The 24944-nt window shown below is 36.2% G+C and overlaps 1 protein-coding gene across 25 annotated transcripts in view; it reads right to left on the bottom strand.

Annotated features, from left to right (window-relative positions):
* The window catches only part of PCM1 (pericentriolar material 1), an 88602-nt gene that overhangs the window by 22871 nt on the left and 40787 nt on the right, over positions 1-24944 (bottom strand). For 11 of the 25 annotated variants that reach the window (XM_025279405.3, XM_025279460.3, XM_025279423.3 and 8 more), the window contains 9 exons: positions 23375-23594; positions 23124-23269; positions 22009-22199; positions 19585-19756; positions 16789-17147; positions 7782-7946; positions 5414-5470; positions 2888-3060; positions 2409-2540 (listed from right to left, as the gene is read on the bottom strand). In XM_025279405.3, the coding sequence (XP_025135190.3) occupies positions 2409-2540; positions 2888-3060; positions 5414-5470; positions 7782-7946; positions 16789-17147; positions 19585-19756; positions 22009-22199; positions 23124-23269; positions 23375-23594 (1615 nt within the window). The remainder of the gene's footprint in view (positions 1-2408; positions 2541-2887; positions 3061-5413; positions 5471-7781; positions 7947-16788; positions 17148-19584; positions 19757-22008; positions 22200-23123; positions 23270-23374; positions 23595-24944) is intronic. The other 14 variants (XM_025279484.3, XM_025279498.3, XM_025279487.3 and 11 more) reach the window with 2 other exon arrangements.

Here is a 24944-nt window from a genome sequence, read left to right as displayed (position 1 = left end):
TGCTCGAAAGCCATGTGTGCTAATAGATACTGTACTAGACAATGCAGATTGTAAGACATTTGGAACATTCTAGTGGTTAGCACTGCTCTGGATCTGTGGATATGAACACTGGAGGTTGTGCTAGCACTGCTGCTGACTAAATGACATAAATAAAGGGAAGATGACGACATAAATGCAGAATTTATGTTTTAGATGAAAAATTAAAGAATTGATTTATTTATTTAAAAGTAATTCTAAGTATAGTTATTTGTGCCAAGTCCCTGTGGTAATGGAATGAATTTTTGTGTCCCTCACAAAATTTATATATTGAAGTTCAACTCCCAAAGTGGAGATATTAGGAGGCAGGGCAGCTGAGAAGTAGTCAGGTTTAGATGAAGTCACCAGGGTAGAGGCCCCTTGATGACCCTTTTAAGACAAGGAAGAGACATGAGAGCTTTCTCTCACTGCACAAGGATACAGGGAGAAGGTGGCCATCTGCAAGCCAGGAAGAGGGTCCTCACAAGAACCGAGTCTGCGGTACAACATTCTTAGGACTTCCTAGCCTCCAGAATCGTGAGAAATAAATCTCTCTCGTTTAAGCCATCCAGTCTACGGTATTTTATTGAACCAGCCTAATCTAAGACACCTACTTACAAAGTATTACTACATCTTTAAATCTTATTTAACTTTAAAAGCTTGTCAGGTTAATTATATCATAAGTTGTAGCTCAATTTTCCAAATGTATTGTGCAAAACAATGGGCTCAAATCCTTTAAAATAATTGGAAGTAATGCTGCCTATATGAAATTTGGATAAAAAGAAAGGCGCTAGAGTTAAGGATATAAAATTACTAAAAAAGATTTTTCAAAAAAGACATTCTTCATGCTCTCTCAGTCATTTCAAGGCTAATAAATTTAATATAAGCTAGTATCTCCTATGTTTTATGTATACAGCTGGAACACTTCATTTCCCACCAAAAAAGAGAACACAATTTTCAACTGGTTACAATAACAATTAATTCCAAGTACCAATCTGTTACACTAATTTATATTTGATAATAAAGTCAATCAAAACCATGTACTTTTTGTACATAGGTTTATGTTCATAGTAGTTTAAGGGCTGGAGCCTGGTAAAGAAAAATTTTAAGCAGAAAAGATGACTTGGGGAAGTACCATTTTAAACACAAGAGCAAAAACAGAGCAAAAATTTAAAAGTCCTCAATAATTGTAAGGAAATTACTATTCATGAAGAAAAGATGATCATCTCTGGAGAAAACACTATCTTTTCAGGAAAAAAGCTTATGTTATCATATTAACCATGGGAAGAAACACAATGATATGCTTCCAACTTCATAATCATAGCAGACATTTGCTAATCAATTATGGTACTCTGATCCATGAATATCCAGGTGCTGAAGGTGGTATAAAAAAGAACATACTTGCTATCCCAGGACCACATACATACAATCTTTTAAAATAGAATCAGGATCTGAACCTTTAAACAGGTGATTTCCAAGTGAGCTCATTACCTCCTCAGTCTCTTAGCAGTTGGCATACATTCAATCCACTATGTGCAAAGTAGGTGCTACTTGGAGAATATAGTTTATTGAAAATATATACTTCCCTCATCACTCTTCCATTTCCAGGCCCTTTTTACTTTACTCAAAATTTTCTTCAACAGTTTTAATACATTAAATTACATTTTCTTCTAGGCTTTTTTTGGTCTAGCTTCTCTTCTAACCTAAAAACACCATTTATCTTGTATTTATTCAAGGGTTCTGTGATCTAATTGCAGTATGATTTACTCAAATGTCTTGAATGAACACAGAAATTTTACTAAATGTGTGAGTGACTGAAAGTTGCTTAGTTGTGTCTGACTCTTTTGTGACCCCATGGACTATACAGTGCATGAAACTCTCTAGGCCAGAATACTGGAGTGGGTAGCCTTTCCCTTCTCCAGGAGATCTTCCCTACCCAGGGACTGAACCCAGGTCTCCCGCATTTCAGGTGGATTCTCTACCAGCTGAGCCACAAGGGAAGCCCAAGAATACTGGAGTGGGTAGCCTGTCCCTTCTCCAGTGGATCTTTCTGACCCAGGAATCGAACCAGGGTCTCCTACATTGCAGGCAGATTCTTTACTAACTGAGCTATTATGATTCAACTCCTATGTTGGACAAAGGAGATATAAATACAGTCATTTTAGACCTTATAAGCTATCATTTCTATATAACTTGCGGTGTTTGACTGCTGTCATATCTTGACTGAATTTTATACCTCACCTCAAAATTAAGCAATACATTACACTTAGCTTTTGAAAAAAGCTAAAAACTAAATACATAGCGTATAATCACAATTTATTAACAAACTACTTAACTTTTGTTTGCTGCATATTGAAATTATGTCTACATTTCATTAATCATTATCAGCTTACATCATCAGTAGTAGCAAGGCTTTCACTGGGAGTAAGTTCTGAGTTGGATGCTATCCAAGTACCAGAATTCACGGACTTTATATTTTCTCCTTCTTTTTCATGGTTCTCAGAAATATGCCTGGATACTATGTCCTAAAATAAAGAGAGAAGATAGCTATTTATGAAAAACATTTGTGTTTAATCACAAAATTAAAAGTAGAAGCAGACAGCAAAACAAAGGCAATCCTACCACCTCAAAGATTAACTATGAGGAAGATATAACAGGACAATACAATGAAAAACTGTCAGAAAAAGACTTTTATCTAAAGCCATTTAAGCTATATAAGAAAATTATTAAAATGGCATGGAAATACATAAAGAAACAGATTGAAATACTTATGGAACAAGGATATACTTCAATCTAAGAAAGTAAACAGATAGAATTGGGAAAATTGGCAGTACCAGAAAGCAGAGGAAAGAGAATGTTAGGTACAAGATACCTGCAATGCATATAAGGCCCTCTGTCTCAAATAGTCTGTATTAAGTAGCTGAAGCTCATGGAAGAGTTCAATAAGAAAATGTGGACGAGATTCATTTTGAGAAATCAACGTAGCTACTTCAGAATAAATGGTATCCCGCAAAGCTTCGAACATGGAAAAATCACTCCCGGTTTCTGGAAGATATTAAAGATCAGAAAGTTAATATTGGTGAAATATATTCCTGACTATTTCTATTAACTTGCATCATTACTCTCAACTTTAAATTACTTAAAAATCAGAACACAATTCTATCGCAGAGCTTTTAAAGTAAAAAAAGAATCTTCATAATTACCAGAATAAAGATAATTCTAAAAATCTCAAGATACATACTACTTACTAGAGAAATAATATTATCTAGCATTACTTAGACCAAAGTTATTTCTCAGTGAAAAATATCTGGAAAATTTTACATGTTTCATAGGAATAATCAGTGGAAATTTTTTAGCACTTGAATAAAATAAGTGAATTGAAAATTATTTTCTTTTTTTGCTAATATGAACTTTTTTACAGAAAAGGAAATTTATTTTGTTAATGTTGAGAACAAACTAAATGCTGCCAAGGAGACCTACTACTTTAAGGTTTATCTAGTTAGATCTACTGATTCTCAAATCTCTATTATCCTGCTGTACTGATGAAAAACTGAATTTGTAAATGTAACAAAATAGGTACAATTTTACTACAGTGTCTTACTGATACACTCAGTATAAGCTGAAGCAAGCAGTGACCCAAATGAACTTTTCAGTTACCCAGAATTAGGTATCACTCTATTATTTAGCAACACTTCTGCTGCATGTATTTATTTATAACAAAGAGTTATCACACTTAAAGGTATACAGCCATACCTTTAGTTTTAAAAACACAAATTAGGAACTGTTCCCATTTTGAGTTCTCTACGAAAAAAAAAATTTCCAAGTGTTCTTCTAGCTATCAAACTCTATAAACTTTCTAGAGTAATAGTAGAACCACAAATAGATAAATACTTAAGTTTATTTTAGCTCACAAAAAGTAGTGCTAAATTTTCATGACAGGGAATTTGAAATGTTAAGTGTTTTAATACACTGTGCTTTCAAATAAATATTGCAAGATCATTAAGATTTAATTCACTTTTTCCAAGAAAGAAGTTTTTAAATGCAAAGCAAATGTGGTTTAATGAAAAAACTTTCCATTCACTTGCTAAGCAAATTAACATCCTCAGGCCTCAATTTCCACAAGTATAAAATGATAAGGATAATAAATATACAATGTCCCTACCATGCCTCAGACATTTATGAGTATAAAATGAAATGATATACTATGATGCACTGTTACTATAAAAATATTTATTATGAGCAGGAACTGGAACTATCTCTGTAGGAAATTTCTACTTATAGGAAAAATCCAGATAAGATGTGACAGCATACAAACTTTCTCAATTCATACACTATATTGTAATTTGATCAGTTGTTTTAAAAAATGGTTTTTAAATGGTTTCTTATATCTTAAACATATAAGAACAAAGCATATTTAATGATATCTTTCATACCTTCATTATGTGATAAAATGATCACTCTAAATTATATATCAGTAAAGATTAAATTATTTCCAAATAATGAATTATAGCAGACATATACTTCATCCTTACAATAGAGAAGTCGAAAGTTTTTACCATTCTCTTTCTGGACTGAGGTGCACTAGTTTAAGCTAGAAAAATCTCTGACCTCAGCCAGATTTCTATGACTCCATCTTGTTTTTATCCTACTTTCTTCAGAGTTCTTTTCTTTAGGAAGTGCCACTGATATATTTAACTTCATCTGTGATAGATCCTTGTTTTGTATTTTTTTTCCTTTAAATTTTCCTAAAGGTTCATAACAGGCTTTTCTTTTTCACTCATGTGTAGCAGAGGAGGCATTAAAGAATATTTACAATTCTAAATCATACATGTCTAATAAATATTCATAGTTTAAAGACAAAAATAGCATTATGCAGTTTTCCATGACCTTTATTAATCATGGTATTTACATGTCATAGTTGTTTTGTTCAATGGTTTATTTTTTTACACGTGTGGACTGGTAAGAAAAAAATACCTACAACAGAAGTTATACACAATACTTAACACTGTAAATCACAGCTAAGAATAAAAACAACTGTATTTTTGTTTCCAAAAATATTAATGCTCATAAGCATTTAAAGAATACAAAATAAATAACTTCAAATAAAACACTAAATTACAAAAAAGTTTTCTATTACCTACATGAATGTGTTGGTTATGTTACACACACTAACAGAAAATTAAAGTAAGAGAAAAGCAGGCAATTTTACCAATTAAGAATTATATATGAAAAGCTTGAGAATTTAATGGGTATGAATTCTCTTTCACTTTTACCAGCCAAATAACATATACATACTAAACTGAATCTAAAAAATAATTAGAACAATAAAACTAAGGATTTTTAGGACCAATGGTAAAAATTAACAAAAAGCGGACACCAGAACTAAGCAGATTGTTACCTGGCGCTTCATTGCATGCATTTCTGTTAGACTGCTGTAGTATTCTCCTAGCATGTGCTGTAGGAAAGGGCAGACATAAGGATGAACATAAAATGTGTATGAATAGTAAAGACAGGGTCTATAATATGAATAAATGAATGAAAAAAAAAGAAGCAAATTTCTTTAAAATCATTTGCCTGAACTGAAATGTTATCACAAGGTGTGGTTTATGCTCTATTTAAAAATAATCTCTTTGGGGAAAATATCAAATGATCTACTATAAACTTGTGTTGATATGACTGATATGACTCTCATATAGTAAACTTTTACCATTCACTCTTAGAAGCATACACATCAAGGCAACTTCCCACAGTACTCGAGGGACAAGAGGACTGTATTGAACCGTATACAGTTCAATACTAGCAGCCTTAGATGTTACAATCAAATGATCATGTAACAAAAACTACTATTACATGCTACAGAGAACTTTAGGGTAATGGTTAAAACTAAAATTAAGTCTTCTACAAAATAGGAATATTTATATTATTCAAACTTGTTTTAGTTCATCAAAATTTGATGGTTATGTTTCTAAGTGACAGTAATAAGATCTGAAGTACTATGACCAACTATCAACTATTTAGGTAATGATAATTAATTTATTAAATCTATCAATTTAGTGCCCTTCCCCAACCCTCACCTGTCTACTGTTTGATGACATCACTATTTGATAAATATAGTGAAAGGAGATGGAAACTACAAAATTTCCATAAAATGCTGGGGTCAGAACAACAGAATTGATATATTTGACAAAAGGATCCTGGACTTAAGAGGAGACTAAGATTGAAACTTCAGCTCTACCATTTGCTAGCAATATGACCTTGAGGAAGTCATTTCAAAATATGAAAAATAAATATTCATTGTAAGTTTTAGAAAATATAAAGGAGTTTATTTTTTATATATAATTTATTTTATTTTCTAACTTTACAATATTGTATTGGTTTTGCCATATATCAACATGAATCCACCACAGGTATACATAAAACCATTATTAATACTTTGATGTTCTTACACTTTTTTTTCATCCAGATTTTTGTTTAAAATAGTTGGAATCACAATGTTTAGTCAACACCTAAATCCCAACTTCTTCTTTCACTTTTGATTCCTTTAGGATGCATGCCTAAAAGTACAATTACTGAGTTAAAGGCATGGCTTTTTTCCCAAGAACCAGTTAAACCAGATCAGTTTATATTACTGGTCCTTTATGAGCACTGAGAAAAAATAGGTACCCCCTGTGATAATGTTTCCTCATCTACAAAATAAAAAATAAATTCATAGGATTATGAAGTTCAAATGACATGAGTAATTAATTTGTAAACAGTAAAGCATAATATAAATGGTAGCTGCTATTATCATTTTCACGAAAGGTCTTACGGACAACTGAAAATTTAGAGTCTATATTTACTGACTCTTTCTCTGTATTTCTTTGAGATGTACTTACTCTTTATAAATCAGGAAAGTACTAGTATGTATTTAAACTAAAATGGTGGCAAATACATGACTCCATTCATTCAATAAACACTCACTGAGTGCCTACCATGTGTCAGGTACCACGCTAACATTTAAGATACAAACATGAAAAAGTATTATCTATTGCCAAGGGACTCAAAAAAGCAATACAGACACTAAACAGGTGAATACTGTATAATGTAATACAGTCAACAGAAGAGGTTTACACAGGCTTTGACAGAAAAACATAAAGGAAAAGGGAACCTATCCCTGCTTGGACTTGGATATAATTACAGAATTAAGATTTTACTTAAGAGCCAGCAGAGAAAAGGGCTTACAAAGAAAAGGACTTGAGGCAAAAAAGGCAACTGTCAAGGTGAGACAACTCTTGCGGTGGCTATGAAAAAAATGTCAGTGAGAGTCAAGTTCAAGGCAGAGGGTATGAGAAAGGAGTCTGGAGAGGCAGGCAGGAAGGAATCAAATCTCTGCTGGCCAGATATGTTGCATTAAGACAACAGGACATTCTCCTGTAGACATGGTTGAAGACCAAAGATCTTAAGCAGGGGAATGGTAAGATTTTATATGGAATTCTTATTTAGATATTATCAGAATTTCAAATTAGGAGAACCAAATTAATGTCAACTAGTTTGTTTATTCAGAGTTTTATCAAAATGCATCAAAGACAATATCACAGTAACAATAAAATATATTAATATTTCCAGTTTACATTTTTGGTGTCAAGAATTGTGTACTTAAACTCTACTATAACACCTTATACATGATAGGAAAGTGTGACAGATCAATTTTCAGCTAGTTTTAATACAGCTTTTCAAATCTAGGATGAATAAGTCCTTAAATTAAAACAAACCAAAACAGAACATACCTGAAGATATTTCTGTAGACCTACTACATCTTATGACTTTTTCCAGCTGCTCATGATTCTTTCTGCTGAGTACTTTTGCTTGAACAGGCTCTTCAGTTTGGGCTGAATGTCTGTTTCTACTTTTGCAAGGTTCACATGTGCTAGACACACTGGCACTTTCATACCCTTGAGTAAAAAAATTGACGACTGTTATCAGTTGCAACTAACTCAAACTGAAAGGGAAACTGATTTCCATAGTGAAATAGTACGAGTAACTCAATTTATAATGTTGTGAGGGCTTTGTTTAAGAAAAAATCAAAACAGTAAAGAATATGTCTTAGAAATATCTTTGTAATAATCTTTGGAGGCATGGGGTAACAGTAATAAATTCTAACACTTCACTGTCCTTTGATATTCACCTCAGTGAATATATCCCCAACTCAAACTACATGGTAGACCTCACATAACCCAAATTCTCTACTAGACTCCAAGTTAACAATTTTTCAATATTAGTAAATGTAAGAATCATATCTAGTCTATATACGTCCATAATAGAAGAATAAGGCGTTTGATTATATGCCTTTTGTAAATAATATGACTTGGTCTAAAAATTCTTTCCCATCCATGGTGGTGGTTTAGTCGCTAAGTCGTGTCCAACTCTTGTGATCCCATGGACTGCAGCCTGCCAGTCTTCTCTGTCCATGGGATTCTCCAGGCGAGACTACTGGAATGGGTTGCCATTTCCTTCTCCAGAGGATCTTCCCAATCCAGGAATTAAACCCGGATCTCTTTCATTGCAGGCAGATTCTTTACCGGCTGAGCTATAAGGGAAGTGCTACCCCAACCATAGGTTATACGTATATTCTATTAAATTTTCCAAGCTTCGTTGTTAATCTTTTTTACATTTGCTTTTTGGTATCTAGCACAAGGTAGAAATTCAACTTAATTTTGTTCCACATGAAGAGCTGATGGATTATACCTATATTTTTCCCACTGAATTAAAATGCAAGCTTGGTCGATACATTAAATCTCCTTATTCGTTGGGTTTTATTTCTGGACATTCCATCTGTTTTATTTATTCCAATGCCACAGAAGTTTCACAGTATGTTTAAACATCTGGTAAGGCAACTCCTATCTAACTTCTTTTCTTAGCTGATTTTGGACATCTGTCCTTCCATATAAGCTTTGAAATCTGTTGCCCCCGGTTTAAAAAACAATCCATGGAGATTCAAAATGGAATCTCACTTGAAGTATTTATTAATTTGCAAAGAATTGACATTAAATAATTTTACACATTCTAACTTAAGAATACAATTATGTTTTATATTTGCTCAATCTTATTTCATGTTCTTCAAAGTTCTTCTATAGATCTAGTACATTTCTTGCTAAATTTATTCCTTAGCATTTTTTGTCCCAGTAGCTCTGGATACTACTATGAAGAAAATACTCTCCACCACTTCCATTTCTACTGGGTATTATTAATACTATGATAAATACTTATACACTTACTTCATAATCTTATTTCATAATTACTTAAGTTAACTTAGGTAGCTATTTTCCAGTGTCTCTTGGGCTAGCTTAGAAAAAAATAAAAAATCTGCTTCCCTCCTTTTCAAACATTATTCCAATCATTTAATCTAGCCAAGATAATTTACAAATAAAAGCTTAATAATGATGGTGGCAGAGAGGGAATCTCAGTTAATTTCTGTCTCTGGAATATTTTCATTACAACAGTGCTTATAACTGGCATCAGCTAACAGCTTTTATTATATTTAAATAACTGCCTCCCTTTTTAGGTGCATTTTCGTTAGGAATGATGTAAAATTTTATCTAATCTACAGCTTTGACTACATGATTTGTCCTGTAATGTATTTGATACAATAAACTATGCTGACAGATTTCCTGATAATAAATCATGATTACATTTTGACAGTCTAATATTCTTTTGAGAGACTGGCAGATTAAATCTGCTAATATTTTACTTCTGAATTTATATTAACAACTGAGATTAAACTACTGCTTTCTTTACTGAACTGTTACCTCTCCTTTTCACAGGTCTCTATCTCATTCATACGTTGTTTCTATAAAGATAGGATACACCAACATTTTCTTTTCGTCTTGACAGGTAAAGATGATCTCTTTGTCAGAGAAAAGGACTCTTTGAGGGTGTGTATATTTTCTCTGTGTCTCCTGGCTAGACAATAATCTGCAATATTAAGTCTTCCTTCATTAAAGATACTTTTATTATTTAATAATTGCCTTCTCATCTGTTTTTTTTCCTTCTTTAGAACTCCTTGTGTTATCAGCTCCCAAGATTTGTCTTTATGCCTCTAATCATTTCCCTCTTTCTTTTATTTCTTAGTACTTTCTGGCTTCCCTGGTGGCCCCAATGGTAAAGAATCCACCTGCAATGCAGGAGATGTGGGTTCGATCCCTGGGTTGGGAAGACTCCCTGGAGGAAGTCATGCAACCCACTCCAGTATTCTTGCCTGGAGAAACCCCATGGACAGAGGAGCCTGATAGGCTGCAGTCCATGGTCTCACAAAGAGTCAGACACGACTGAGCAACTAAACACGGCGCGGCACTTTCTGCTCTGTGCAATGACACAGTTCTTCCCTTTGATTTTCTAGGCCAGTAATTTGGAACTTAACAGCATTCATCCTCTTTTCCAAACAATCTAGACATTAAATGTGAAAATCATTTTTTCTAGTTCTAAAGAATTTATAATTCAACTTGCTTTTTAAAAATAATTCTATTTAAGTATTCTTATTTCACTCAAGTGAGTATTTCCTTCAATAATTGTTTTTACTAGACTTTACCTGTTCCAGTGGTCAGCTTCTATGTCTTCTCTCTGACCACTGTTCCAGTGGTCCCTTCTATGTGCACTGTTATATTCACTAGATTAGTCAGGACTCTCATCTACCCATAGGGCTGGATCCAACTGCTGGGGAGCTTTATTGGCAGCACACTGATAGTGCCTGGAAGTCTCATGACTACACTGAAGTAATGTTCTGGCTAGTAAGTTGTCAGCCTCCCATCAAGATAGTAAAAGGAAGCCTCTCGATTCCTCAGTCTCGTCAGCTGCAAAGGTATATGCTCTACCATGTTCAGGGTAGGCAGGATGCCACCTCCTTTTCCAATGACACCCTTTCCCATTAGTACCTTGCAGTGGCAAAAAACTGCTACTCTTGGAAAGGAACGAGGTGCCCTTCTCACAGAAGGGGTTGTATGGATTTCCTCCAACCAAGTTTTCTCCGAGAACCACAGAGCTCTGACTTTTGCTCCAGATACTCTTTGCAAGAGCCAGTGGATCCTAAAGCCTTGCTGCTTCTACCTCCAGATCACAATAGCTGCTGTTAGTAATAAATAAGTTCCCAAGATACTGTCAGTTTATTTTCTGTGATATCCTATCTGGATTCAACTTCCATTTCTTTCTCTAAAACCATCTTTCAAGTCAGGACTTTATCATCTCACACATAGGTTCCTGATTTCTTTGTTGGTCTCCCAGATTCTCCAGCTACCCTAATTCATTTTGCATGAAGCTTATTAGAAAAAGAGCTCTCTTGGTTAATATGGACTATTACACAAAACAGCAATAAAAGGTATGCTTGCCAAAAGTAACAGGTAAAATGATATGAATGGTAGTACTATTGCTCATTTAATTAACAGCAAACATAGATCAAAGAAAATGAAGTATGTTATTCTAGTAAGAAAAGCTTCCCCAGTGGCGCAGTGGTAAAGAATCCACCTACCAATGCAGGAGACATGGGTTTGATCCCTGGGTCAAGAACATCATCTGGAGGAGGGCATGGCAACCCACTCCAGTATTCTTGCCTAGAGAATCCCATAGACAAGAGGAGCCTCGTGGGCTATGGTCCATAGGGTCACAAAGAGTCAGACATGACTAACTAAGCACACATTCTAATAAGAATATTTATATAAATGAAATTAAGTTTCTGACTACTGTTACAGAATCATTTGAAAAGTGTTGAATGAATTCTAATCAAAATAAAATATGTATTATGTAACATACACAAAATTCTCTTTAGGGAGCAGTTAATTCCCCAACAGTTAAAAAAAAAAAATTCAGTCATCCTCCAAAAGAGTTGAAATTGTTGAGAGAAACATGCTATAACTTTTAAGATGCTACAAAAATAGGGGGGTGGGGGGGGGGCAGGGCGGGGAAACCATGGTTTTACATGAGTCTCGCTGCCGTCTATGGGGTCGCACAGAGCTGGACACGACTGAAGCAACTTAGCAGCAGCAGCAGCAGCAGATTTAAAATATCAAGGGCTAGATTTCCAAAATTAGGGTACTACTGTTGATTAGTTTCTCTTTGGAGCACTTTAATAGTAATTCTCCAGGAAAGCAGGAGATTTAAAGTTAGTAATATTTCAGAGTAATAACTCGCCAGGCCAGCTGATATAACAACAGCAATAACAACTATGATGTTCCTTATTATCAGTTCAGTTCAGTTCAGTAGCTCAGTCATGTCTGACTCTTTGCGACCCCGTGAATCACAGCACGCCAGGCCTCCCTGTCCATCACCAACTCCCAGAGTTCACTCTGACTCACGTCCATAGAGTCAGTGATGCCATCCAGCCATCTCATCCTCTGTCGTCGCCTTCTCCTCCTGCCCCTAATCCCTCCCAGCATCAGAGTCTTTTCCAATGAGTCAACTCTTGGCATGAGGTGGCCAAAGTACTGGAGTTTCAGCTTCAGCATCATTCCTTCCCAGGACTGATCTCCTTTATGATGGACTGGCTGGATCTCTTTGCAGTCCAAGGGACTCTCAAGAGTCTTCTCCAACACCATAGTTCAAAAGCATCAATTCTTTGGCGCTCAGCTTTCTTCATAGTCCAATTCTCACATCCATACATGACTAGTGGAAAAACCATAGCCTTGACTAGACGAATCTTTGTTGGCAAAGTAATGTCTCTGCTTTTCAATATGCTATCTAGGTTAGTCATAACTTTCCTTCCAAGGAGTAAGCGTCTTTTAATTTCATGGCTGCAATCACCATCTGCAGTGATTTTGGAGCCCCAAAAAATAAAAGTCTGACACTGTTTCCACTGTTTCCCCATCTATTTCCCAGGAAGTGATGGGACCGGATGCCATGATCTTAGTTTTCTGAATGTTGATCTTTAAGCCAACTTTTTCACTCTCTTCTTTCACTTCCATGAAGAGGCTTTTTAGTTCCTCTTCACTTTCTGCCATAAGGGTGGTGTCATCTGCATATCTGAGATTATTGATACTTCTCCCTTATTCATATAAGGGGGTTATTTCCTGTCTCACGTCATCATTCCTTCCCTTACCTCCTTTGTTTTCCTCAGCACAAGTGGCTGACACAGCCAGTTAAGTCGCCATTATAGGGAAACAGCTTGGCCATGGCTTCCTAGAGACCTTCCATGTACCCACACAGAGAAGGACTGAATCATCAATGAATCTAAGTCTTGGGAGAAGGCCTTATTGTCCCCCTGTAACATGGAACACAGTTCGGAACCTCCCTCTCTCTCTCCCCTGAAAGGTTTCATGAAAGGATTTCTCACCTCCTCCTGGGCTCTGATGAATTATGAGACCAAGTTTGGCTCATAGCACTGAGGGCACATGTCCTTTCTGTACTGCAGCTTAGCTTCAGCACAGCACTGGCTCCGAAGTTACAGGGTGCCCCACCACTCACGATGCAAGCGCCGTCTCGGTGTCGCCCTTGTGGTGGGATAAGGGACACAGGGAGCTGGCGCTTTTGGCCACCCTTCCTTTCTCTGACTTTGTGACCAATAAACTCTCTGGGTCTAAAGAGGGCCACATCCGTCAGGACTTGTCTTGCCTGATGCTGGACAATTTATTTAACCTCAGTCTTCAGTGAGCACAAAGAGCGGGGAAAGAAATGGAAAGATTCAGGGCTGGGTAGAACCCCAAAGTCATTACACCAACAGTCCCAACCAATTTCCCAAAAGAACGAGGACCATCTCAACAACTTCTACTCCTCTAATAACATCAAAAGAGGAAACAGGCCTGGTAGACAGAGCCAAATTATGGGTCTGATAACCAAGTTATATGTCTGATAATTCAAGTACCCATCCAGCAATGCCAAGAAATCATGCTAAACTCATAAAATCTGAATTTGAACTGAAGTTTGAAAAATGATTAGCACATAATTTGTAAAATCTTACTTTGCATGCAATAATACATATCTTCATAAAGACCTTCTATGGGAAACAAAGTTAAGTGAAGATTTAGCATACTAACTCTGAAAGACTGTCAACATGTGCAAAAAACCAGATTAACAGTTCATTCGGGACAGTATATATGTCTATGCTTTATCTCACAAGACAGCAATTTAACTCCCACTATACTGGTCTATTTGCCATATCCTATTTCTTTCCGCAGTTCTCTCAAACTCTCTTCTTGCTTCATCCTGACTCTATACTACTTTTCTTATTGTTCCTACAATTTGGAATGCTTTCCAATCTTCCCTCTATCAACCTCCATCCCTAATTCCTTTAAGACAAAGTAAACATTCTTTTTTCTAAGAAGTCATGGCTATTCCTATCCCATAAAGAGAACAAAAGAAGCATAAATTAGTAGTCTGGTTCAGCACTTCTCAGTCTTTAATGTGCATATACTCAAATTAAAACACCTGGAATCTTGCTAACATGTGTACTGAAAAGCAATGTGGGTGTAAGGTGTTGGTGTAAGGCCCAAGAGGCTCCAATTCTAATAAGCTCCCAGATGATACAAATGCTGCCTGTCCATGGTTCACATTCTAAACAGCAAGCATTTAGGTCATTTGATTTTGCTAGATATTATTTTGACTCTGCATATATTAATTTGGTTCTCCTATTAGGTCTTTTATCTTTGTGTGCGAGCCTTAAAGGGGAACTCTCACTGACAGATGGTCTTAAATGCCTCTGACAAATGTGTGTGTTCTGGGCAAGTATTTTGATACTTAAATATGAGAGCAAATAGATTAGAATGTCCATCTTTGCCTTAAGGTAGAAAAAAAGGTGACTCATATAGCTGGAACCATAATTCTTCAGACTAAACAAACTTCAAAAATACAAATACACCAGGATTTCCAGGTTAAGGTAGCCATGGCCAAATGTTGGTTGAGAGTCTCTAAGACCCTGTTACTCAAACTGTAGTCCACAGACTACAATGTCAATACCAGTCACCAATCCTGGGGAGCTTGTTAGAAATGAAGGCTATCAGGTCCCTCCTGGGACTGACTGAATCAGACTCTTGACACTAAACAAGATTCCCAAGGAGATCTGTATGAAATGTTAGCATTTAAGAAGCACTGTCCTAATACACACAAATTAATTAGCTGCAAGAGAGAATGCTGGGATAACAAATGTTAGTTTCTTTCCTTTTATTCATAAGACAAAAGAGCATTTTGTTGGGGCAAGTATTGTACTTCAATATGATGTTCAGAGTTACCTAGACAGTCTCTCTCTAAGTGATCACTATCTACTCAAATGTTATCTAGTGGCACCAAGAGTGACCATGGAGAAGGTACAAATGTATTTTCATTCATTTGGATGGTTTCAGATCACTAACTAATCTGCTAGGTAACCAGCTCCTCCCAAACCTACACAACTGAAAAGTTACTTCAAGGATGATAATGCATATGCTGAGAAAAATTCTGCCCCTGTTCAAATCCACTTGTTTAACCATCAAATCATATTCTCTACATGGGAGTAGAGGTAAGAGTCTAGGATTTTAGGATACATGAAGTATTGAAATGGAAAAAAAAAATGTACATGTATTTTTTTTCATGTTCATAGTTTTCATCAGATTTTTCAAGGGTTCCATTATCCAAAAATGCTTGAGATAAATGCTGCCAAAGTTCACAAGTGGATTTTTAACTGCAAAGTGCCCTAGGACCCTTCAGTTCAGTTCAGTTCAGTCGCTCAGTCATGTCTGACTCTTTGCGACCCCATGAACCGCAGCATGCCAGGCCTCCCTGTCCATCACCAACTCCCGGAGTCCACCCAAACCCATGTCCACTGAGTTGGTGATGCCATCCAGCCATCTCATCCTCTGTCCCCTTCTCCTCCTGCCCTCAATCTTTCCCAGCATCGGGGTCTTTTCAAATGAGTCAGCTCTTTGCATCAGGTGGCCAAAGTATTGGAGTTTCAGCTTTAGCATCAGTCCTTCCAATGAACACCCAGGACTCATTTCCTTTAGGATGGACTGGTTGGATCTCCTACTATACTTATACGTATTGTAGCTTCCAAGAGAGGGAGTCAGTGGGTGCAGTCAGTTTTCAAACTTTTCTGATTATAAGCCTAGAATATTTTGTTCTCAAGCACCAAATACTATATCCTTAAACACACAACAACCTTTCAAGGCTACAGTCAAAAAGTGTCCCTTGCAAACTGAAAGGAGCATTGTTTAGCTATAATGTTCCAGATTTTAGCTAATAAATGTATTTTTAATCTAGCAGTAGACTTCAGTAAATTCTTCAAAAATCATAAATAGTGGCATGCAGTGAACACTATAAAGAGAACTTTAATGTGATACTCAATGACAAGCTTCAATAAAATATGGGTTAATGCTTTACCGTACTAGCTAAGGTTCAATTCCTGAAGGATTAAGAGCAAACATTTCAAAAGTGATTTCACCTACATGATATTCAAAGACTGCAATGTAGTTAGAGGGCCACATTTCTTTACATGAATCCCTACAGATCTAGCCAGAAGTCATGAATAAAGTGGTATGTGTAATATTAAACTATAGAAGAGTAAAAACTTCCAAGCTCACAGGAACCACCATACATAGGAAACATAAGAAGTTTTAAGAAGGCACTAAAAAGAATAAATGTCATGTTTTAAAATATCTACAACATTAAATCCTACTTGATACATTTTATTTAAAATGTTCTCAAAGGTAACTAAAAAATGACTTTGTTCAAGTGGGTCTAAACAGCACCTGCACATCTAGCCATGCTGCAATTATTTACAACAGTGAGAGTAAGGTTACCAATAGTTACGTTTATCAACAGTCAACAAATTTCAGTACTTACCGATATTTTTCACTCTGCTTTTCAGCTGAGTAGAATGCCTCTTCTTACTCTTTGATTTGGGAGTTTTATCTTTAGATGCCAGGCTGGCCTGTGCAGATGCTTTTCTTGACTTGAATGTTTTAGTTACTGTTGTTGGATCTACTGGGTCAAGCATACTGTTAAAGCTTTCTAAGGACACTTCATCAAACTGGCGTCTTCTCCTACTGGTATCTAGTTGATTTTTGCGATTACTATTTGTTGTTTTCTCTACAGACACTGCAAATCCAGTCTTGAGAAATGGCTTTTCTACTTCACCTTCTTGGTCATAAAACCATGGTGTCCTACTGTTCTCCACCTCCTCTTCAGGCTGTTTTTGATTCCTTACCAATGAAAATAAGTTTTTATATATTACAATGATACATTTCTATGTCTATGGAAAACTCCAGATATACTTAATTTGTAGTGTACTAGTAGAGTCAGATAAATAAAAATTGTCAACAGGCTATAAAAATATTCTCACCAAATATACATTAAATATGAAAACATTACACAGACTAATTTACTAAATTATTTTAAAATTTAATTTTGGATCTTTCTCACTAAACCATTTTCACTAGTGCAAGTTACAAAGAACCAACATTCAAGATGAAAAAGAGTGGGAAAGAAAAATCAAGGGAGGATGGGACATAAAAGGAAAAAAAAACATAGAAACAACTGAAAAAGAACCATAGCTGGAAACATACATGGATCTGTGTCACCTACAGCAGTCCAAATATAACCAGAATTTGGTGAAGACAATTGGCCACATAACTAGTAATTTCTCTGCACATTAAACCTCGTTTAGCTCTATTAGTCTAGTGTCACTTGCCAAATTTTATCTACTAAACATCCTTTAATATGTTAACAGGAATTCAATGGTTATCTAAGTCTGGGGGAAAATGGGCAAAACAAAGTTAAACAGGCACTTCTCAGAACTTTTAATATGCCAATGTCCTTTAATAAATGTCTTAGAAGGGAACACAGTAAACAGGATGTACAAAACTTTTTATTACAGAACCTGACATGGACAACAGTGTTCCTAAGAATATAATTTGGGAGGCACTGATCTACAGGGAGTAACTCAAGATAAAGACAGCAGACCTACAGTTTACATGCCAAATTCAGCTTGCTGCCTGTTTTTGTATGGCCTGAGAGCTATGAATGAGCTTTATATTCTTAAAAAGTTGGGGAAAAAACAGAGAAAAATAGCTTGTGACACATGAAAATCATATAAAATTCAAACTTCACAAATCATAGATCAAATGTTATTGGAACACAGCAATTTATATGTTTACATAACTGTTTATGAATGCTTCTGTGCAAAAATGGCATAAACAAATGGTTATCTCTATCTCTAGCAATATTTACTAGCTAGGCCTTTATAAGAACAGTTTCCTGATCCCAGCTCAAGACTACAATGTTTCATTTGACCTCTTTGTTATCTCCAGCCATTTAATTCAGAGAACCTATAACATCTGAAATTTTAGCGAGATGAGGTCTAATCTGAAGTAGTCAAATATTTAAAACAGTAATATCCAGATCCATCCTTTATTTTTTAACTACCAATTACATATAAAATATAGTTAATACTGAAGTAGGGACCTTTCAACAGGAAGGCTAAGGCTTTGAATAAATGTCCATTGCTTAAATCATTTTTGAATGGCAACTGAGCACTAAACACGGTCTCAGGCTCTGACAATAGGATACTTTCACAGAATAAAATGAGACTTAGTAGGAAAAAGTGGTTAGTACAGCTAAGAAAAGGCATCAACAAGTTCAGGGCAGTCTATCCCAGGATTCCTCAAGACAAACATGAAGTCAAATTCTAAGAATTTGTTGTTAATTAAGTAAAAAATAAAAAAAGTTCATGATTTAAAAACTATCAAAATGCTAAGAGCTTGAGACATGCCCCAACACATAACTAAAAGGAAAGTAATGTGACATATATTTATAAAGGAACAGGAAAGACAAAATCATACAGATACTTCTGACAGAACAAGTATTAGGCTCAACAAATCTCTAATTTTTCATCCTTTTAAAGTTTTTCTGACGGAAATAACAATAAAAAGGTTATAATATTTTTACCAGCTGGCTATCAAAATCATTTTCTGGATTAAAACAATCATAAAAAACTTATTTACTGAGCCATAAAAATGCTTAGAGAATGATTAACCTGGGCCAGTAAGTCTTTCACACTATTTGAGTCAAAATTATAACTGGGAAGAATATCACATTGAAAAAATAGTAAATGTGTGAGAAACGAAGAAAATCCTGACTATGACTGATAGTATGTATCACTAAAACTTTCTTGGCAAAATTTGTTTTTACAATCTAATAGCACTCAACATTACGTCTGGATGCACCCTGGGCACATACTCTAATCAGGGGCTATGAATCAAACAAGTCATCACTTTATAAAAACCATCCTCCGGTAGTTAACGTTAGTTTCCAGTTCTAAACCAATGAACAGTGAACTGTTTATAATCTTAAAGAAAGGTATGAAATCAAGGCCAAAGACACTCTACAGATTAGGTCTTATCCTTTCAAACTGAATCCCACAGGACACTCTGATCAAAACTCTGAACTGTTCTTGAACCAGCGTTAGCAGCAGAGGTATGGCTGAGAGACCTCTGGCAAGAAGTCCAAGCTTCATTCCCAACACTCTCAAGCCAAACAATCACAAACATCCTCCCTAATTACATTTTCAAATGACATATAATACATATAATCACCAAGTGACGCTTAAGCAAATAATGGATTATGTTTACAATAAAGTACCTTTGTTTTTCCGCTCCAATAGAAGAACTACTTTCAAAAGGTTTTGGAAAAGCCATGTATTCCGTTTTCCCTGAAGGATTCTGGGCTAACGGTTGCTGCTGTTCAGTGGGTGTAGAAATATTTTGAGAAAAATCTCCAAAATTAGAAGGAAATAAAGGGCTGAAATTCATACCTAGTAAATAAAAACAATGGGTAAGATACAGAAGCACCTTTAACCTTAAAACAAAATTGAAAGATAGTTTTAATTAAATGTGCCATTCCGATCCACCAAAACAAAAAACTAATTAAAATAAACTAACAGGGTGGTTCAGTGGTAAAGAATCCACCTGCCAATGCAGGAGATGAAGGTTTGATTCCTGGGTCAGGAAGATCCCCTAGAGAAGGAAATGGCAGCCCACTCCAGTATTCTTGCCGGGGAAATCCCATGGACAGAGGAGCCTGATGGGCTACAATCCATGGAGTTGCAAAAGAGTTGGACACGATTTAGCAACTAAACAGCATCACTCATTTATTTAAACACTATTTTACAGCTCAGTCCTACTACGTTTTCAGCACTGGTGATTCAAAGATAAATATCGATCCCCACCTCCTTAAGAGTTAAAAGTTAGAAAAAATAATACATGATATTTATCAAAGTAAGCATGCCTCTACTGCAGGTGCATTTGTCTCTACTGTAGGCGCATTACGTGTTACTTCTCCCAATGCTCAAAACAATGCTGTGAAATAGGTGCTGTATTTATTTTACTAGTGAGAAAATAGGCTTAGAGATCAAATGCCTAGTAAATGAAAGCAAAAGTTAGATCTCAGGTCTGCATGACTCCACAGCTCAGGTTCTTTCCAATCTAACTGAGAAGTAAAATATAATCACATACTTGAACATACAGTGCTGCATCAGAGGTATTTGCAAAGGGGCCACTAACAACTTGGGGGAGAAGGGGAACAAGGTTTCAGGAAACTGAACTACATGATGAAGAATGAACAGTCTCTGAACAGAGCTGCCATGGGTAGAAGGCATATTATGACAAAAACGAACAGTACGTGTAATTGCCTATATAAATTATTTGTTACTTAAACAGCCTAGTCAAAAAACATTTACTGCCAGTATTAACCCACACTCAAGAACTAAAAAACTTGTTAACTGTTTAACACCATTACTTTTACAATCCCATTAAGAAAATACACTGTGATATATGGATATTTATATTTACAAAACCCTCCCAACCCTTTTTCTCTTCATATATTCTCTGGCAAACACCTTCAACTCCTCTCTCTTCACGACCCATCTAACTGATCATTCTAACTCCAGAACATCTTTAAAATTACTCCTTTTTCTTATCACTACTGCCAATGCCTTAGGTCAAGCTATCGTCCCCTTCCTGCTATTACTGCAATAGCCTTTTGTTCACCATCTATACTCTCAGCTCTGTCCCCCCAGTCTCAATCAACACTATGACTAGTGTCATCACTCTAAAATATAAATTTCATGCCATTCCTCGGCCCAAAGTCCTCTGCCAGTGTCCCCTCTAGTAAGCAATGGAAAGTCCAAGCTTCTTTGCCCAGCACAAGGGCCTCTGCTGTGTTCCAGCACATGAACTACTCTGCCCCTGCCAAGGCCCAAAACACCAGCCACACTTTATGACCTCTAAATTCTCTACACGATACACTTGTTCCCCTGCTTTGCAACTCTAAGTGGTTCCACTGATCAGAAAGTCCTTTCCCTTCTAAACTCCCTGGAAAAAAGTTCTATTGGTTCTTTAGCTTTACTATCCCTTTCTAGATTTGCTGACAATCCGGTCCCTGCAAAAAGCAGGCTATTCAACCCCACCTGCACCAAGCCTACAGCACCCATGACAAAGCACCAAGCATTTACTGACACTTTTAGCTTCTCCACTAGACTCTTAAATTCCTTAAAGCATGAGCTTTACTCATTTTGAATCCCAGCCACTTATATACTGTATGGCACATGATAGGTAGAGAAAGTCTGAAAAAAGTCTGAACTAAATAAAAGTAAATATGAGCCTGAACCAAACAGTCACCCTTAGCCTAGAGGTTTATCTCCCTACGAAGACATAAAACTCCTCTAGAAGGGTGCTGTCCTGTGCACCTCTCCTCTCCTAATATCTTACAGAGTACCTGATGTATAGTAGTCAGTAGACAAGTTAATTTCTTTCTCTTTGATAAATAGCTGTGGAATAATTTAAAGGTGTTAGGACTAAGCAAACATTTCATAACTTTATTTCAATAGCAACCATATTCAGTTTAAACATTCACTATAAAGAATTAAAGTAGAAAAGAATTTATATTTTTCTTTGCAAACACTTCCTACCATTCCAAAAATGACTGATAAAAATCCATGTATTAGACAAATGTTATTCTCAAGGACTCTGCATTTATTTATTTTCCTTTAAGTTTTTGGCCACTTACTTGGTGCAAATGACGAAAAATTAGTAAACCCCGGTAGGTTAAACAGATTTACAGGCTGAGTTGGAAAGTTGAAAGGACAAAATAAACTGGGAGAAGGAGGGTGTGATGTACCACTGCCTCCTTCCTTGCTTGCAGGTTTTTCTGGATGCTGATTTTGTTGGCGCATGAGTTCACTGAGCATTTGTTTCAACCTATAAAAATTGAAGGAGTCAGTAATTTAAAGATTAGTTACATTACCATCTATGTTAAGTATATCCACAAAGTGTGTGAGTGTGTGTGTATATATATATATATATAAAATGATTCAACAGTACGTGGAACACAGGGTTCTCTGGTGCTCAGTGGTAAAGAATCCGCCTACCAATGCAGGAGACATGAGTTCGATCCCTAGTCTGCAAAGATCCCACGAGCCATGGACTAACTAAGCCCACGTGCCACAACTACTGAGCCTGTGCTCAAGAGACTGAGAACCACAACTACTGAAGCCTGGGCTCCCTAGAGCCCACGCTCCACAACAGGAGAAGCCACTGCAATAAGAAGCCTGTGCCAACTCCAGAGTAGCCCATGTTCACTGCAACTAGAGAAAAAACCCACACAGCAACGAAAATCCAACCCAGCCATAATTATATTTATTATATTTATAATATTATTCTATTTATAATAATAAATATAACAGTATTTATAATGTTAAGTAACAGTTAATTAAAAACAAAACAAAAAAGGGTATGTGGAACAAACTGGCTGCTCTGATGTTTACTATAACAAATATTTGCTTGTGCTGCACGCTTAATACCTTAGCCTTTGGAACAAGAACTACACTTAGCACTTCTATCAGATAGGCATAATGACAACACTTTCACCTAAGGTTAAGTGTAAAGCTGAAAACCATAGTTATTTTTTTTAAGTCTGGTCCACAGAATTAAAAGGAAACATTAGGCAAAAATCACTGCTTATAAAATTCTCAGGAATCAGAGAAGATTCAAAAATGCAATTTGGTTCAGCCCTTCTCTCCCAGAAGGTAACTGTAAAACCCTTGCTTTTACACTGCAAACCAATGCTAAAACTGAGTTTTAGCACTGAGTATACATTCTCACTACTTCTAAGGAGCAAATTACCTCTGGACATTGTTCTGCTGCCACGTTAGCTGGGTATAGCACTGATTCAACTGGTGCATTATAAGGTGCACTTGCGGGGATGCAACACTGCTGGGCATAACACTATAAGGACTCGTGAGAAGAGTTTGTAGCAGACAAGACAGAGTCTGTGGAAAGAAAAAATTTTCCATAACAGTTACCAATGACTTGAGAAAAATGTGTACTGCTTCAAAAACAAGATTAAAAAAATTTACTTGCAGAGTAAACTTTACCTGCTGGTCTTGCATTAAAGTCTGACAAATATTGACACTGAAATCAAGTTGTTTCTTTAGCTGATTAATTTGTTCTTGCCATTGTTCTTTCTCTTCTACATAAGAGAGTTCGGACACCCAGCGAAGGTTTTCCTGACGCTGCATGCTGATATTCTGCTGTCTTGTCTTGGCTAAAGGACGATAATTTCCATCTGCTGAAAAAGGGCGATTGTTCTTCCACCTAACACAAGATTTAAAGCATTGTCATTTTATGTAATTATGTATATTTTAAATCTAGCAAAAAACCTTGATACCCTGCTTGGTCCCATACGCCTGTATTCCATTTTTAAGTTCACTGGACTTAAAATGTATGTAAAATAGAGTGAGAAAAATTCTGGATTTCTAGTCTTGTACAGTATCACTTTGCATTCCTTTTCAGTCTTTTTTCACTTATGTTTTACAGAGAAGAGTTCATATAATTCTGTATTCTTCAAAATGAAAAGTTATTATGGATACTTTATCACAAGCATTTTCCCACTCTTCAAGCCTTTAAGCTTAGCCACAGAACACCCCATCAAGTGCAACTACTTAAACCATCTTTTTATACATGAAATGTATTTTGGTTATAAATAACAATGCAGTAGACATCTTTGCTGATACATCTTTTTTTTACTATCTATGATTTTTATTTTTGCTTAATTCCCCAAAACAAGAGTGAAGATCAAAGATAATCAACCTTCCTCCTATCGAGCTGGAATCTATCTTGACAACAGTACTCTTGTGATAAAGTAAACACCCTATGTGGTCTTTGTCCCAGGTTCCCAGCACAGAGCTCCTAACTCCTGACCATCTCCTGAGTGCCGACTGCTTCTGTTATTCATCATGCGCTCCTTTTGGCAAACCCTAGTTAGCTTCATGATGAGGACTGGTCACCAGAAAAACCAACCAGATGTTGGGTTGGAACTTTCAGCATTCCCCAAACTTCCAGGGAGGGAGACTGAGCTTAATTGCCAATGACTTAATCAATTCTGCCTGTGTAAAGAAATCACCATAAAAATTCCTAAACAGCATGGTGAAGACAGCTTCTGGGTTGAACACAGTGAAGTACTAGGCAGCTGATGTGCCCAGAGAGGGCATAAAAGCTCTTTGCTCCTTCTCAACCCACCCATGCTTTACACATCTCTTTCTCTGAGTAATATCTTTCATAAGTCAGTAAATACAAGTATTTTCCAGAGCTCTATGAGCTGTTTTAGCAAATTATGGAACATGAAAGAGGCTGTTGCTGTTGTTGTTCAGTTGCTAAGTCATGTCCTAACTGCACACACCAGGCTTCTCTGTCCATCACTATCTCCCTGAGTTTGCTCAAACTCATGTCCATTGAGTCAGTGATGCCATCCAACCATCTCATCCTCTGTCACCCCCTTCTCCTCCCACCTTCAATCTTTCTCAGCATCAGTCTTTTCCAAAGAGTCAGGTCCTAGCATCAGATGGCCAAAGTATTGGAGCTTCAGCATCAGTCCTTCCAATGAATATTCAGGATTGATTTCCTTTAGGATTGACTGGTTTGATCTCCTTCCTATAAAAGGGACTC

The sequence above is a fragment of the Bubalus bubalis genome, chromosome 1 (assembly GCF_019923935.1).
Source record: "Bubalus bubalis isolate 160015118507 breed Murrah chromosome 1, NDDB_SH_1, whole genome shotgun sequence".
In the NCBI taxonomy this organism is placed as follows: Eukaryota; Metazoa; Chordata; class Mammalia; order Artiodactyla; family Bovidae; genus Bubalus; species Bubalus bubalis.
The sequence above is the reverse complement of the archived record's forward strand: the minus strand, read 5'-3'. Positions and strand labels throughout refer to the sequence as shown.